This window comes from Zootoca vivipara, chromosome 9, assembly GCF_965207765.1.
Source record: "Zootoca vivipara chromosome 9, rZooViv2.hap1.1, whole genome shotgun sequence".
NCBI classification, from domain to species: Eukaryota; Metazoa; Chordata; class Lepidosauria; order Squamata; family Lacertidae; genus Zootoca; species Zootoca vivipara.
In genome coordinates this window covers 49,274,534-49,289,635 of record NC_142592.1, presented here as the reverse complement: position 1 = coordinate 49,289,635, position 15,102 = coordinate 49,274,534, and the positions used below count along the sequence as shown (strand labels likewise).

Sequence of the window (15,102 nt, the reverse complement as noted above, 5' to 3'; positions counted from 1 at the left end):
AACATACATCCATTTCCGGTGTAATTATTCAAAAAATAATAATATTTAATAATTTCTGTAAAGAAATTTTGTTAGAAATTTGGAATTTAGAACAAAAAAAACTCTGTAGTAATCTGTTCAGAAAGTACATTATTATTCCAAAAAACATTTGGAAGAACTGCAAGGCTTTAAGATTGGTAAAAGTTTGATTTTTTTCACTTTATCCTTGTGAAATATAATATTCCTGTTGTCTATCAGAGAATTAAAGTGTTGAACTTTGTGAACTTCCTTTATAAATTAGCCAGCTGGCATTTATTCCTAGCAAAACATTTTCTGAGTCCTACCACAAACTCTCACAATCCTTTCTATGAATAATATGCTGTCACGGTGGGCACCTGATCATGAAAACTGATATCTGGACAGCATTTTTATTTGGATTTAAAATGTTTTTACAATACCAGTATAAACACAGTTAAGCTCTGTAAATTCTTCATCTTGTGAGAAAAGATTTTGACTGAATTATTCTGAAGCTTAACTAGTAGTTGCACTTCAAAGAGCTGGTTTCAAAACAGTGTTTTTTAAAAAAGAGCTGCAACCACCAGACTCTTGCCATCACTTCCTGGGCCCCCACCAGCTGCTATGATGGCAACTACCAGACAGCCAAACTACCCCAGCAAAACAGTTCTGCATTCTAGTTCCCAGCATACTTTCATTCCAGGAGAAGTCTAGAATGCCATAGATATAGACCAGAAAGTGATCAGAGTACCTTTGTTCCATGTAGAGCTACCTCAATACAGGCATCGCTACAGGAAGGTGGAATTTAGCCTTAGCTAAAGTTCAACGTGTCGGCAGCAACATTGTCACAACCCACCTGGTGTGGCCTCGTGACCCACTGGTTAAGCCACCTATGGTTTAAACAAGCCAACTTCAGAAACAGCAATTTGAGTTGGGTTGATTTGAAAATAACTATAGTTAATTTAGCCACATTTTTTCAGTCACAGCAAAACCACAGTTAAGCAAAGGAAAGTAAAAAACTTATGGACTTTTCTAAATGGTTGCATGATGGAATTCTCACTGTGGCTCATTTCTGTAATACTAAACCATAGTATAGCACAGTGGGTCTCAAACTTTTTTCTCTGGACTACACTTTGCGAATAATTTTTTTCTTGCACCACATTGAATATTTTATTGATAAGAAATACATTGGAAAACAATAAGAAAGAAATCCTATCAGTACTTGATTTATAAAATAGAACACAACTACTTTATAATATGATTGGGGGCATTCAGAAAGTATAAAACAATGCAGCTAAATAAGAATATGAATCATTCCCAAAACACAATAGACAGGTCTCTTACATATGTACCATAAGTATTTATATGAACTCACACTTCTCATTGAACATGAGCTTGTTTTTGTCAGGTAATCTCATTTATATTATGTCTTATTTGAAGCAGACAAACTATCATGTCTTCATCAAGGCCTTTCTCTTTTGAGATCTTTCATATTCGTCAGAGTTGAAAATCCCTGTTCACAACAGTATGTTGTGGAGAACTGTGGAAGAATAGCTAATGCTATTTTCAAGCACTCTGTTCAAACAGTAATTCTGGATCACAGCTAGGATTGTCCTCAGTATCGCTTGGTGCTCTTCCTCTCATTTTGAAAAGATATCTATCCATATTCTGCAAATAATAAAAAAAAATTGATACAGTGGTACCTCTACTTATGAACTTAATGCGTTCCAAACGCACATTCGTAAGTTGAAAAAAATTGTAAGTCGAATCCCATAGGAATTCATTGGGAGAAAAAATTCGTAAGTCGAAGCAACCCTATCTAAAAATTCGTAAGTAGAAAAAATCCTATCTAAACAGCATCCAAGATGGCGGACGGAGCTCCGTTCGTAAGTAGAAACATTCGTAAGTAGAGGTACCAGTGTACTATACTACACTGAATGATTGTCCTCAAATCTTCCTGCTGCCCTTGCCATCTTCTCCTGACATACTAATGTGGCACACCACACCCTTTGAGAAACGCTGGCATAGCATGACATGTGAACATGGTGAGTGGACTGGACACAGATGACATTTGCTTCCTATTGAAATGAATGTGGTATAGATAAAGACTAGCTTGTCCAAATCATTTCAATTGGATGCAAGTTCAGCTTTAGTCTGAAGCCAATCCACTCCACCAAGCATTTTTCCAGGGAATGGTTTGGTGGCATATGATGCTGCCACCATGGGGAAGGTAAGCAGGCCTTTTAAATGTATTTAGATTGTCTTAGTCATTCTTAAGTGTTTAAAATATGTTTTTATTTTATTAGATTACAGTTTTATTACTGTGTTGTTTGCTACCAGGAGCTCCTTTGAGGGGAAGGGCAGAATAGAAATTTAATAAATAAAATAAATATGTAAGGGTCAGTGTCTGTGGGAGACCAGGCTCTAGAAACTCTTTAAGATACAGTATTTATTTATTTATTAAATTTGTTACATCTTCCCCCCTTTTCTCCAAGGAGCTAAATGCATACATGGTTCTTCCTCTCATTTAATATCCACAACAACCCAGTGATGTAGGTTAGTCTGAGAGGCAGTGACTGGCTCAAGGTCTCACAGTGAGTTTCATAGTTGAGTGAGGATTTGAGCCATGGTCCCCCATGTCCTAGTCCTGCACCACACTAGCCTGATATTTCCAGGAAGTAAGGCATTGGTATAAATATGAAAAATGCAAGGAAAACTGAGAAAAAGAAGGGTGGGCAAAGCAGAAAAGGCTATAAGTGGCCATAGGAAGATGAGTCTAAAGTATGTCTCATGGCTCTAGGTCACATGATGATTTTGATATGTAGCTTTAAACCTTAGAAACAGTGACCAGTCCACATAGATATATTATCTTGATGTTTTCTCCTATATAATGTCTCATTAGAATCAAACCATGACACAACAATGCATTTTTAAAAGGTTTGGGGAGGAAATTGATATGGGTATTTTTCCTAAAGTCTTTCATAAAAATAGTTAAATGCTCTATGTGATTAGTTTTTGCTTTTCAGCATAATATAACTTTGAAAGAATGGTTTGTATTTTATTAGCCTGCAATTCCTGTTCCAAATAGTGTAAGTAAGCAGATTTCCCCCTCTTGTATTAACCTACAGAACCGCGGAGATTTTGAAGCATCTCTTAGTGAACTGGTATTAACTTGGAATTACCTGGTACCTGACAAACTGGGCATATTGCAGAAAAATATGGAAGCTCCTGAAAACTATGCTGACATCACAAGTGCATATGCCAGCTTTTTAAAACGCTGCAATATGATGGATCTAATAGATGTCTATCAAAAATGTAGGGCACTAGCACTGGAAAATGAATCTTTATCCTGTGTAAGTATTTTATTTAATTAATTAATTAAAACAGGCTAATGAACAGCCACTTAACTCATAGCCTATGACAAGTAAAACTGGAGTTTAAGGTGACCAAGCAGGGAAATGAACACCTCAAATGTGCTTTATCTCAGGCTGTTGCTGTGCCACAAAAATGGCTAACAAAGTAAATGTGGATTGGTAAGCATTTTTTGTGTGCTAGTAACTTTTGTGGGCTTATTCAAAAGAATGGAATAAAATGTTGCCAAGAAAGTGATGTAGACGAAGCTAAATTAGCTACACAGTAATCCTGCAATCGATGCCAAAGCCACATATTAGCCATATAAGCTACTTCAATTTTTGTGCTAAACTTGGTAAGGATAAAAGCTATGTGGTTATGAAATAAGATAATCCCCTCTTAATGTGTCTGGCACAACTCTATGGAAAGGATGCTCTTTCATGTCAGAGTAACTCAGAATTAAATTCCAGGGATGCAGTCACTTTAATCGGAAACATTATGAAGACAAACTGCTATGGTACTTTAAATTATGAGCATGTGATGAGGAAAGTGCTGCCTGTTGAAATCCTGCTTTAGAAGTTTTGATTTTTATTTTTTTTTGTAATTTTGATTCTTGAATATTTTTTGTCATTTTATTTCCCTATCATCAAATGCCTGCAAATTTCTGATTCACTTAATCACCTTTAAAAAAACACAACAGTACCAGAAACTTGTATCTAAAGGAATTTTAGCCCATTCCAGCCTTACATATGTCCATGTTCAGGTACCCTGCTACTGGGATATAAAGAAAGTTCTCTAGTTATGAGATTTCTTTGTACAATCGTACCTTGGATCCCAAATGCCCTGGAACTCGGACATTTTGGCTCGCAAACACTGCAAACCCGGAAGTGATTGTTCCGGTTTGCAAATGTTGTTTTGGAACCTGAACGTCTGACGGGGATTCTGTGGCTTCTGATTGGCTGCAAGAGCTTCCTGCAGCCAATTAGAAGCTGTGATTTTGTTTTTGAATGTTTTGGAAGTCTAACGGACTTCCAGAACGGATTCTGTTTGACTTCCAAGGTACGACTGTATTGTATTTGAATATCCAGCAAGTATTCTGGGATCAATTTTTAGGTCCCTCCCCATCAAGCCTTTGTTTTACAAATGTGATTGTGGCATGTTATATCCTTAAAAATTATAATAAGAGCCCTGCTGAATCAGTTCAAATGTTTATTCCCGCATCCTGTTCTCACAGTGGTTAACCAGATACCTACTGAAAACCTACAAGCAAGACGTGAGTGCAATAGCATGCTTCTTTCTTAGGATTCCTGGCAACTTGTCTACAGGGACACACTGTTTCTAACAGTGGAGGGAGAACATTGGCTAGTAACCATGGTAGCCCTATTCTCTATGCATTTGTCTAAACCACCCAGGTTGGTAGCCATTGCTACATCATGTGGGAGCCAATCCTCTAGTTAATGCACTGTGTGAAGAAGTAATTCCTATCCACTTTCTCCACAACATGCACCATCTTTGATACTTCTGTCGTATATAAGATTATGGATGGTGTGGAGAATGTGAACAGAGAGAAAAGGAGCACTCTGAGAGATTCTGGCACTAATGGTTAACTCTGCATTCTCAACAAGGACCAGTTTAAAGCTAACCAGTAAATTTTTCTTTTTGAGCACCCATATTCCTCAACCACTTTTCTGCTTTGGGATTTTTGCTATCTACTTGTGCAGCAAACTTTGTTCTGGGTACTCAAGAATCAAAACAGCCTCCACAACCTGTTCCTTGAAAAGAATGGTAGGAGAGTTTCTAGTTACAGTTCTGAAATATCTTATTGCTTCCCAAAGGCACAACTGTTCGAATTTATTGCCGGAACAGCAGATTTAGCCACTGAGAATCATTCAGTTATTCCTACCCCCTCAACACCAACCAGAAGAGTGAACCAGGATCATGAAGAGGTAAAATGTATGGGTATTGTCCTATATCCCAACTATCATAGTGTTTCTTATAACACGTATTTGCTTATGTATAGAAACCACAATTGGACTCTAATATTAAAATTTAGCTGCTTCTCTGCTTTCATTGAAAGAAGAAAACTAGTATTCTATTTTGTGGAAAGACATTTCAGAACATGTAGATAAACATGGTAAAAGATTCCAAGATTCAGAATCCCATCATAATCTCTACCCATGTTTTCTTACCTGTACACCCCTGCTGCTTTTCAGTTACTCAAACCTTGATCTGAAGATAGAATGCCTGACACAATAAAATTTACTTGGAGTCATTAATGAGATAGGAATGATGAACAATCCTATGATGAAATAGTGTCTATTGCCAGGGTGGTCAGTATGGAAAGTCTAGATCTCAGACTGGAAAGAACAAAAGTAATTTAAAATTTTGTCCAGTGTACTTTTATATATTAATTATAATCCATATTTATTTCTTTAATTGCTTACTTGATTTTTCAAAATGTAGATTAGTAAATTGAAAGCTAGTGTAGTATTTTTGCTTTCCTACATATGAGTTTCCTAATATTTTGCTAAATTGTGTTTTCATGAAGCAAACAACTTAGAATAAACTAACAGGATTCTCTTTTATGTAGCTACCATTGATGGTGAAGAAAATTTTGTATGCATATTTAAGTATATTGGTTAACTCCAAGAATGATCTGGCATTTGCTTACATTTTAAACGTTCCCGACAGAGGACTTGGAAGGGAAGCTTTTACTGATCTGAAACATGCTGCACAGCAGAGACAAATGCCCATATTCTTGGTACGTATGACAAATCAAAGCATTTTATTTATTTATTTTGTATTTGAAGGCATTGAGGAGATACCATAGGTTGATTTTTTTTTTGTTTTTTTAAAAGCAAACTGTGTAGGAGCTGGATTGGGATTGTTCATGTAACAGCCAGAAGTCATCCATTTGTACTGCGTTATCCATACTGGCTGGACAAATCCTCCAGTCTGCAATTTTAGACAAGTGAATATAGGCATAGTTTCTGTGAGGATTGTTGCAGTCTGGTACGCTGTGTCAGTACACCAAATACTGAAAAAGTTGACTGAAATCATTCTAATATACTCAGGACAGCTCAGTATAGTTTTGGTGGAGCCAGAGGGGAGCAAATCAAAACTGAAGGGCTTCAGAGCACTAAAGTTGCTTTATGAAGCAGTACAGTAGTTGTGAAAAAAGTGTTTCCTAAATTCTCTGTCAAATGGGCATTACTCAAAGATCTTTCCCTGTTATCAGTGACAGAGCCATAGGAAATCACTCAGGCCAGAGCACTGTACCATGTATTCATAATTTGGGTTTTAAATGTTAATTCCTTTCAAAACATGACTTGGGAACAGGTTTGATGTAGCATCATCAAGTTTTTGGGGTGTTATAATTGAATAAGTATGGAAAAATGCGAAAGATTAATCAGTTCAATTCCTAAAGTTGCATTATTTGGTGTTTTATGAATTATGGGCTTGGACTATGTTCATCAGCCACTCTTTTATGGTTACCAAAGAAAGAAAACTTCTTTGTATAAAAACATGGTTTTCTTTTGGCAGCTTTGTTCTAAAGAAGAGGAATTACGAAATATTTTCCATTGAGTAGTCAAGATTCTATGAAGCCCACACAATCTGCAGTGTATCCATGAGCACTGGCAGAATTATTCTACAAGGTTGGGGGTTCTCTAAATATATAACCCCCATCTTTATTTTAATTATACAGTTTGTAGATAAGAAGAACACACTTGTAGACCCACAAGATTCTGCTGCACTGGTTAACTGGGTTTGTGTATGTTTTTGCCAAAGGATTACTTTATGATGTGGTTGAGGGTCAATGAATGTCCCACGTCCTGTTGAGGCAGACTCACGTGCCTTCCATACAGGCTACCTCTATGTTGGCAGCTATGGGGTCAGAATTTTGACCCAGAAGTCACCTGGTGCTAGTACCTGCTTTAATAGACACAATTTTAATTGAAATGCTGCACAAAACATTTAAATGTAAGGCGGCTAATGGGAAGATCAAATTTGTCTTACTATGCAGGCACAATCCTTCTGGCTTGAAACAGTAGAATGGGTTGAGCAATCAATATACTTAAGTTTTCCAAAGATTTGTAGTTTTGCTTCACAATAGCACACAATTATCATATTTGGAACAGATTTTTCTTTGTTTTACAATCTCATAGAAAGCCATTATGTTAACTTTAATTTTAAGGAATAATTTGGACTTTTCTTTGATACCATGAATCATCCTGATATTTGTGGGAATATTTGTGGTTTACGTGTGGTGTATTGGTTTTCTATGTTTGCACTACTATTTTACTTAGCTAAATTATATGTCTTGTTAGATGGCAACATCTTTTATCCGAACCATAGAACTTGGAGGAAAAGGTTATGCCCCTTCCCCAGCTGATCCTTTAAGAACCCATATGAAGGGACTTTCACACTTGGTTCACTTCATTGATAAACTGGAAGAAATTATTGGTGAAGTCCAGGATCCGAGGTAATAATTTTCCTATGTACGGTATGTGTACATGCTGCACTGTTTAAAATGTTACAGGTAGGCAGCCGTGTTGGTCTGACGTAGTCGAAACAAAATAAAAAATTCCTTCCAGCAGCACCTTAAAGACCAACTAAGTTTTTATTTTGGTATGAGCTTTCGTGTGCATGCACGCTTCTTCAGATACACTGAATTAGAAGTCCCCAGACGCTTATATGTAGAGAAAGGGTGGGGAGGGGTGGTGGAAATGGGTGATAGACTGACTGATAGCTGTTGACGACTGCAAACGACTGCAAATGGACTTGCATGAAAAAGCAAGGGGTGAGGTGGCTGAGGATCGCTTTATCATGTATAATGAGATAAGAATCCAACGTCTCTGTTCAAACCAGGTCATGGTTTTAAGCTTGGTGATAAGTTGCAATTCAGCAACTTCTCTTTCCAGTCTATTTCTGAAATTCTTTTGTAGTAAGACAGCTACTTTGAGATCTTGTATAGAATGTCCTGTGAGATTGAAGTGTTCTCCTACTGGTTTCTCTGTCTTGTAATTCCTGATGTCAGATTTATGTCCATTTATCCTTTGGCGTAGGGTTTGGCCTGTTTGTCCAATATAGAGAGCTGAAGGGCACTGTTGGCATTTGATGGCATACATAATGTTAGAAGATGAGCAATTAAATAGTCCTGAGATGATATGTTGGATGTTGTTGGGGCCAGTAATGGTGTTGTCCGGGTGTATGTGGCAGCAAAGTTGGCATCTGGGTTTATTGCAGGCTCTGGTACCAGTATCCATGTTAAATCTGGTGGTTGTCTTATTGTGGGTGAGGAGTTGTTTAAGATTGGGTAGCTGTCTGTAGGCAATGAAAGCTCTTCCTCCCAGAGCTTGAGAAAGAGAGCTGTCATTGTCTAGGAGAGGCTGTAGATCTCTGATGATGCGTTGTACTGTTTTAACTTGGGAGCTGTATGTGATAACTAGTGGTGTTCTGTTATTTTCTTTTTTGGGTCTGTTTTGCAGCAGGTTCTCTCTAGGTATCAGTCTGGCTCTGTTGATCTGTTGTTTAACTTCATCAGGTGGATATTTTAGTTCTAAAAAGGTTTGCTGTAGATCTCTTAGGTGAGATTCTCTGTCTGTAGAGCTGGAACAGATGTGGTTGTAATGTAGGGCCTGGCTATATACAATGGATTGTTTAGTATGTTTGGGATGGTAGCTAGAGGCATGTAGATATGTTTGTCGGTCAGTTGGTTTTCGGTATAAAGGGCAAGAAAGGTTATTTGAAAAAAAATATTTAAAATAGTTTGACTTGGAGTAAGCCCCATCAAATGCACTGGAAATTACTTCTGAGCAGACACAGAAATCCTATACATGTCTATTCATGAATAAGGCCCATTGAGTTAAAAGATGCCTTCTGTCAGGAAAGTAGGCATAGAATTGCAGCCTTGGTCTCTCTCTTTCTCCTTGCTTTCTGCACTCTTGAGTTGGTTTGCACATCACACTATATGTTGTTTAGCACAGAGGCTAAACAATCTAGCAAGCCAGAGCCTTATATTTCTCTCTTCCCCAACCCCCACTGGCCATACTTGAGCTGTGCAGGGCCACTCACCTGTCAATCACCTGATGTCACAATGACATTGGATGATGTAGCACAGGGACGTCCAACTCCCAATAGTCTGAGATCTACTCACAGTATTAAAAAAACTGGCAGTGATCTACCAAAGTTGTGGAGCTTTTTTAAGGAAGCCAAAGTTGCCCCCCCTTTTTTAGGAGATCACTGAGGGGCCAGAGATCAACCAGGATCTACCAGGAACACCCTGTGATCTACCAGTAGATTGCGATCTACCTGTTGGACATGCCTGAGTAGCATGTTGGAGTACCAGTGATCAGCTGATGGTTGTACTTCTGAAGCCCTGCTGACCAGCCCTTTTGGCTCCCATCTTGTTACTTGCATATACCTGCCATGATGTTGGGACTGGCAGGTAGGTGGATCCCTGACAGCCTAATTAGGCCTCTGTGCCAGAGGTTCCTCACTCCTAGTTTTTCATGACATGCATAAATGGGAAAAAGCCAGAAGTTTACACACAATATTCCTCTTTCCTCCTACAATGTGGCTGGGTGGGGGAGTTCAGAAGCTTTTGCTTATGCTTTAAGTTTGCCACAGTTTGTTGTGTTATCTGGACAAGCGAACTGTGGTTAAAACTCTGGTTAATTTTAAAAGAAGCCAACTTCAAACTGGTTTCTGAAGCTGATGGATAAAGTTTATTATAACTCTGGGTCCAGATGGCATAGCAAGATGAGCTTAACTAAAAGTGAAGGTTAAAACTTCCAAATTCCAGAGGGGAGGAGCGCATGAAACTGGGACTTGTTTGAAATAATTCTAGCTCATAAACATTGCACTGTGCTTTATTGTGATATTGGAATCTTTCTTGATTCTGTTCCATTTTTTTCTTTCTCTAGTTTTTCTTGCTTTCTTGTGTTACCAAAGAATATCAGTAGTAGTAACAGAGGCTAGTGCTGTTACTGCAAACTTGCCTTGTACTACATCCTGTGCACAACCACAGAAGTGACATCTATGTTCAAAGAACTTTGTAGTTCACAGTATCTGAGCAAATCTGGGTGGGTGAAGGACGAATGGGATTGACAAGGAGAAATGCAGGGGAAGAAGCAGTCAGTTTTGGCAAAAGCTCAGGAAATAATTAAAGAAGAGTTCATTGTAGGATAAGAACCTGATACATGAACCTGATAACTGTGAGCTGTATAACAGGAGGTCAACTTTGCAGACAGAGCAAGGATCTGCAAGGGAGAGAGAAGGGAGGTGCTCATGGGATTCAAGTGAAAATGAGTTTATAAATTAAGGATAGGAAACCTGTGACCCTCCAAACATTGTACAACTCTAGCTCCCTTAATTTCTGACCTTCCCTGCTACAGTTACAGAGCTTCTCAGAGAGCCAGTGTGGGAGGAGAGGTGAAGAAGAAGAAGAGTTTGGATTTGATATCCCGCTTTATCACTACCCGAAGGAGTCTCAAAGCGGCTAACAATCTCCTTTCCCCTCCTCCCCCACAACAGACACCCTGTGAGGTGGGTGGGGCTGAGAGACTTCAGAGAAGTGTGACTAGTCCAAGGTCACCCAGCAGCTGCATGTGGAGGAGCGGAGACGCGAACCCGGTTCCCCAGATTACGAGTCTACTGCTCTTAACCACTACACCACACTGGCTCTCGCCAGTGACATGATAATGGAAGGTTCCTTAGGTAAATATATTTCAGTATCACATGGCCAGAAAAAATTCCTGTATCCTAGAGCAGTTTGTGAGCTGAGGATATATAACAAGCCTTTTTGTGCACTCTTTGAACAGCTACATGGGATGTCCTTTAGTTGGCCATGCTTTTTTAGCAGAGAGAAGACAAACAGCCCAGCTACATGTTAAACCATTAACTGGGCAAATATTTCTGGCATTTTTAAATAATGGAAGATGCTTCTAACCTGAAATAGCTATAAATCTGCATGCCCATCACATCATACCAGTCATTACATGAGAAGTTCAAGTATAAAAACCATTGACCCCTTGATGAGGCACCCATAGAGGAACAGTACCTAGTGAGGATGGAGTTTACTAGACTGGTCACTGTATTTATTTTTTTTAAAAAAAAGCTTGGTTGGCCAGCTGAGGAATTTTCCAAAGTCTTTGACCCTGGAGTAAAAAGAGGTTTGTGAAAACTATGAGGGATAATACAAGGCTTTGAATACTGCGAGAGGAAATTCCAGAGAGTTGGCATCAAAATACCTGAACTAGCATTTCAAAGACCTATTCTATAAAAATGTGCATTCTGAAATAAGTAATTGGTAAAATAACATAAGTTCTCATGCTGATTGATGCCCACAATCTATCATGAGCTGTCTTTCTATTGTATAACAACATGGTATAATACATTATATTTGTTATAAATTGCAATGTGTATTTTCTGTAACTGCCATGACCGGGGGGAGGGGAGGGGGAATAAAAATGCTGATACCTCTGTAATAGGATTTTGATATATGGTTTCCTGTTCCTGGAATAGATGTTGGGGAAGCTGTTTTATGTCTTATCAGGTTTTTGAATACTGTCCATATTCTTGACAGTCTGTATTGCTCTCTCCATCCCATAGTTCCCAGAAATAGTACATACTATAAAATCTATATTGAGTAGTAGTATTCTTTTTATGCCGCCAGCAACTTGTTTACTATAGGATCAGACTTGTGAGTATCCAAGGCCAGAGCATGCAAGGGCATCGCGACCACCACTTTAGTACTGGAGGAACATGGCTTCATGATAAATCAACTGAAGAGCTTTCTCATCACAACTGAGAGGATCCAACACCTGGGAGTGAGGAGGGGGTGACACAATCCAGCTCAAAATATTTGTGTCCCAGGAGCAAGAAGACAAGCTTCTGGACAAAACAAGGAAGTCCATCTAATGGGCATGGTGCACCTACAAGGCTTTTTCCCATCCAGGACCCAGTTTTGAGAAAGATAGGCCACCTGGTACCAATGCCACATCCCTGTCAATACTCTGATGGTTTCTCTTCCTATCCAAACTTTTACAGAAGGTCAGAACACTCTGATACAGAGTCCAACTAGTGACTTACCACTGTCTCCACTTTGGCATATCCCAGTGCAACTGAATTTTCTAGCCCATAAGCCCCCATGTTGGCAGCAGCTCTGTGTTTAGACCAGGCATCCCCAAACTGCGGCCCTCCAGATGTTTTGGCCTACAACTCCCATGATCCCTAGCTAACAGGACCAGTGGTCAGGGATGATGGGAATTGTAGGCTAAAACATCTGGAGGGCCGAAGTTTGGGGATGCCTGGTTTAGACCATGAGTGGCTTTATGTCAGGGATGAACCAATGGTTTCCAGTTCTCCGGAGGGGGACCAGAGGGAGGGAGATGATGATGGGAGAGTGGTTGGAGTAAGTCTAGAGGCTAGGGAGCCAGAAAGTTCACAGGAGCAGCAAGGGTTAAGCTTGAGCTCAGAATTGGGGGGGGGGGAGTTTGCCCCAGCTATCACGAGATGTGCAGAAAAGAGGAGGGCTGAAAGACGAAGATTCCGTGATTTTACTGCTGCTGGAGGGGCAAGTGCAGGCCTCAGCAGAGATCTGAACTGAGTGACTCTGATGGATGATCATTACATGCTAATTGCCTGTTGTAAATACTGTAAAGAAAGTCCATAAAAATGTCGGGAGAATCTCATGGTGATTGCTGTGAAGAGAGGGAGCCCCGTCAGTCCTGACACTTTAGACAAAGGGTTTTCCCAATAAAGTAAACTGGAAAATCCTAGCTTCCAGATATTTGTCCACCAATTTAATCTGAAATGGCCAGGAAAGCTTTCCATTGCTGGTGGAAATGCCTTTGTGTCCAGGCCACAGCTTCAGGAGTCCGAGAGATCCTTGAGTTTGTGCAAGCTTATCTTGATTTGAAAGCACTTGGTGGCCCTGGAGTGAATGTTACTGGATTGGAGGAAGGTCCCATAGCCACGCCAAGCAGTTCTTACGTGGTTCTGCTCTCCTGTTGCCACCCCTGCTCCTGTTGCCAGCCCCCTGCATTTATTCATAGATTCCCTACATGGGACATATACCTAGTACTTGGGGCACTCACCGACCAGGTTTTTTGAGCCTATTTAGCAGCTCTGCATACCTGAACTTCAATGGAGGACATCTGCAGGGCATTCACATGGGCTCACCCCTCTACATTCACCAGGTACTACAAACTAGACAAATATGTTTTGACAGAAGCAGCCTTTGGGAGGAGGATCCTACAACAAGTGCTGTGATTACTAATTGTCCTTCTGCCTAGTCCATGAGGGTACTGCATTTGTAAATCCCTTTCCTGTATAATCCACTGATGAAGAATGAAAAGTTGGATTTACTGTAAAGCAGAGATTTTTTTTCTTTCTGGTTAGCAGACAATGGTTAGCAGACAGCTCTGTCTTTTGAGTCAAATCAGTGTGGTGGGATTCAATGGTATATGTACGTCACATTTGTGCAGTTCCCTCTGGTAAGCCAAGCAGGGATTCTAAATACACCCCTTCTCCATATTTTTCTAGCTATTTCCTTATACTATTCTGTTAAGGTTTCGTTCCCTGGGTTTTTGTTGTTTTTGTTGTCTGCAGCCATAATGCTATCATCAAGGCCAAGTGAAAGGATAGGAGGGTGGTTCTTTCCTCTTCCAGCTCACTACTGCAAACATTTTTAGAATTGTTTCTTACCGTGCCTTCTGAAGACGAGCTATCCCTTTACTGTATGCTCCACTCTCTGCTGACCAGAAGTGTAACTTTCCAGTTGTTAATATTGCAGGTCAGAGGTAGGACAGAAATCAGTTTAAATTAATTTAATGTGGCACAGGTAACGTAGCAGGAAGTGAAGTAGACCAAATCTTAACTGCTTGGCTTTTTTTGCACAGCTTAAAATCATTCATGCAATGTATCAGGAACAAATTTAATACTTTGGGCAACTTAATAAAATCAGCCTCAAGTACAACCCCTTGCATAGTTATTTAGGAGCAAATCCTGTTTAATTCAGGATTTACTTTTGAGTAAACAAGGATAGAATTGGATTGGAAGACTAATCTGTTTATACTGTACCTTAATGCAAAATGAAGAAAACCATGGCATAATGTCTTTAATTCCCATACACAGTAGATCAGTACTTTGTCTTGGCCTCCTCATATGAAAAATGAATGAAGTTTTCCTTTCATTGCTCCAGCTAGAGTTGTGTATATCTGATGGGGAATGGGAACATTTTTCCTGGAAATGAAGAATGTGGAAAGAAAAATGAGCATTGGGGTATTAGCTGTTGGAGCAGCAATAATAGGTAGAAACAAACACATTGATCTTAGTTTTCCTGAATGTTGTGCTGCCAGAACAAGAATAATAGCTAAATGGCCCTCTTTGTAGAACTATCCAATCAGACTAGGTGTGATCCTCATACACAATTGCCAGACTACTTTTAATGGGAGATTGGTTTGTAAGAATCTTAATAAAAAGACTGTTGTAGGTTGCCTGGCCTGGAAAGAGTCTTTTCTATACCTATGATGAACAGAAGTTTTAATTATGATGGTCCCTTATTGGAAGGCAGGTAGCAGTGTTTGCAGTGCTTTTTTTCTAGGGGGACGCAGGGTACGCATACCCCTAAACATTTTGTGAATCTAAGTTTGGCCTCATTAAGGGGCAATATTTCAATATGAGTAGGAAAATGAGAGTACCGGTACCCCTAAACATTTTTTAAGGGAAAAAAAGCACTGAGTGTTTGTGTAT

At 39.4% G+C, this 15,102-nt stretch overlaps 1 protein-coding gene across 2 annotated transcripts in view; it reads left to right on the top strand.

Annotated features, from left to right (window-relative positions):
- The window catches only part of PARPBP (PARP1 binding protein), a 35,561-nt gene that overhangs the window by 10,867 nt on the left and 9,592 nt on the right, over positions 1-15,102 (top strand). For both annotated transcript variants that reach the window (XM_060279904.2, XM_035127993.3), the window contains exons 3-6: positions 3,123-3,347; positions 5,181-5,291; positions 5,936-6,106; positions 7,674-7,828. In XM_060279904.2, the coding sequence (XP_060135887.1) occupies positions 3,123-3,347; positions 5,181-5,291; positions 5,936-6,106; positions 7,674-7,828 (662 nt within the window). The remainder of the gene's footprint in view (positions 1-3,122; positions 3,348-5,180; positions 5,292-5,935; positions 6,107-7,673; positions 7,829-15,102) is intronic.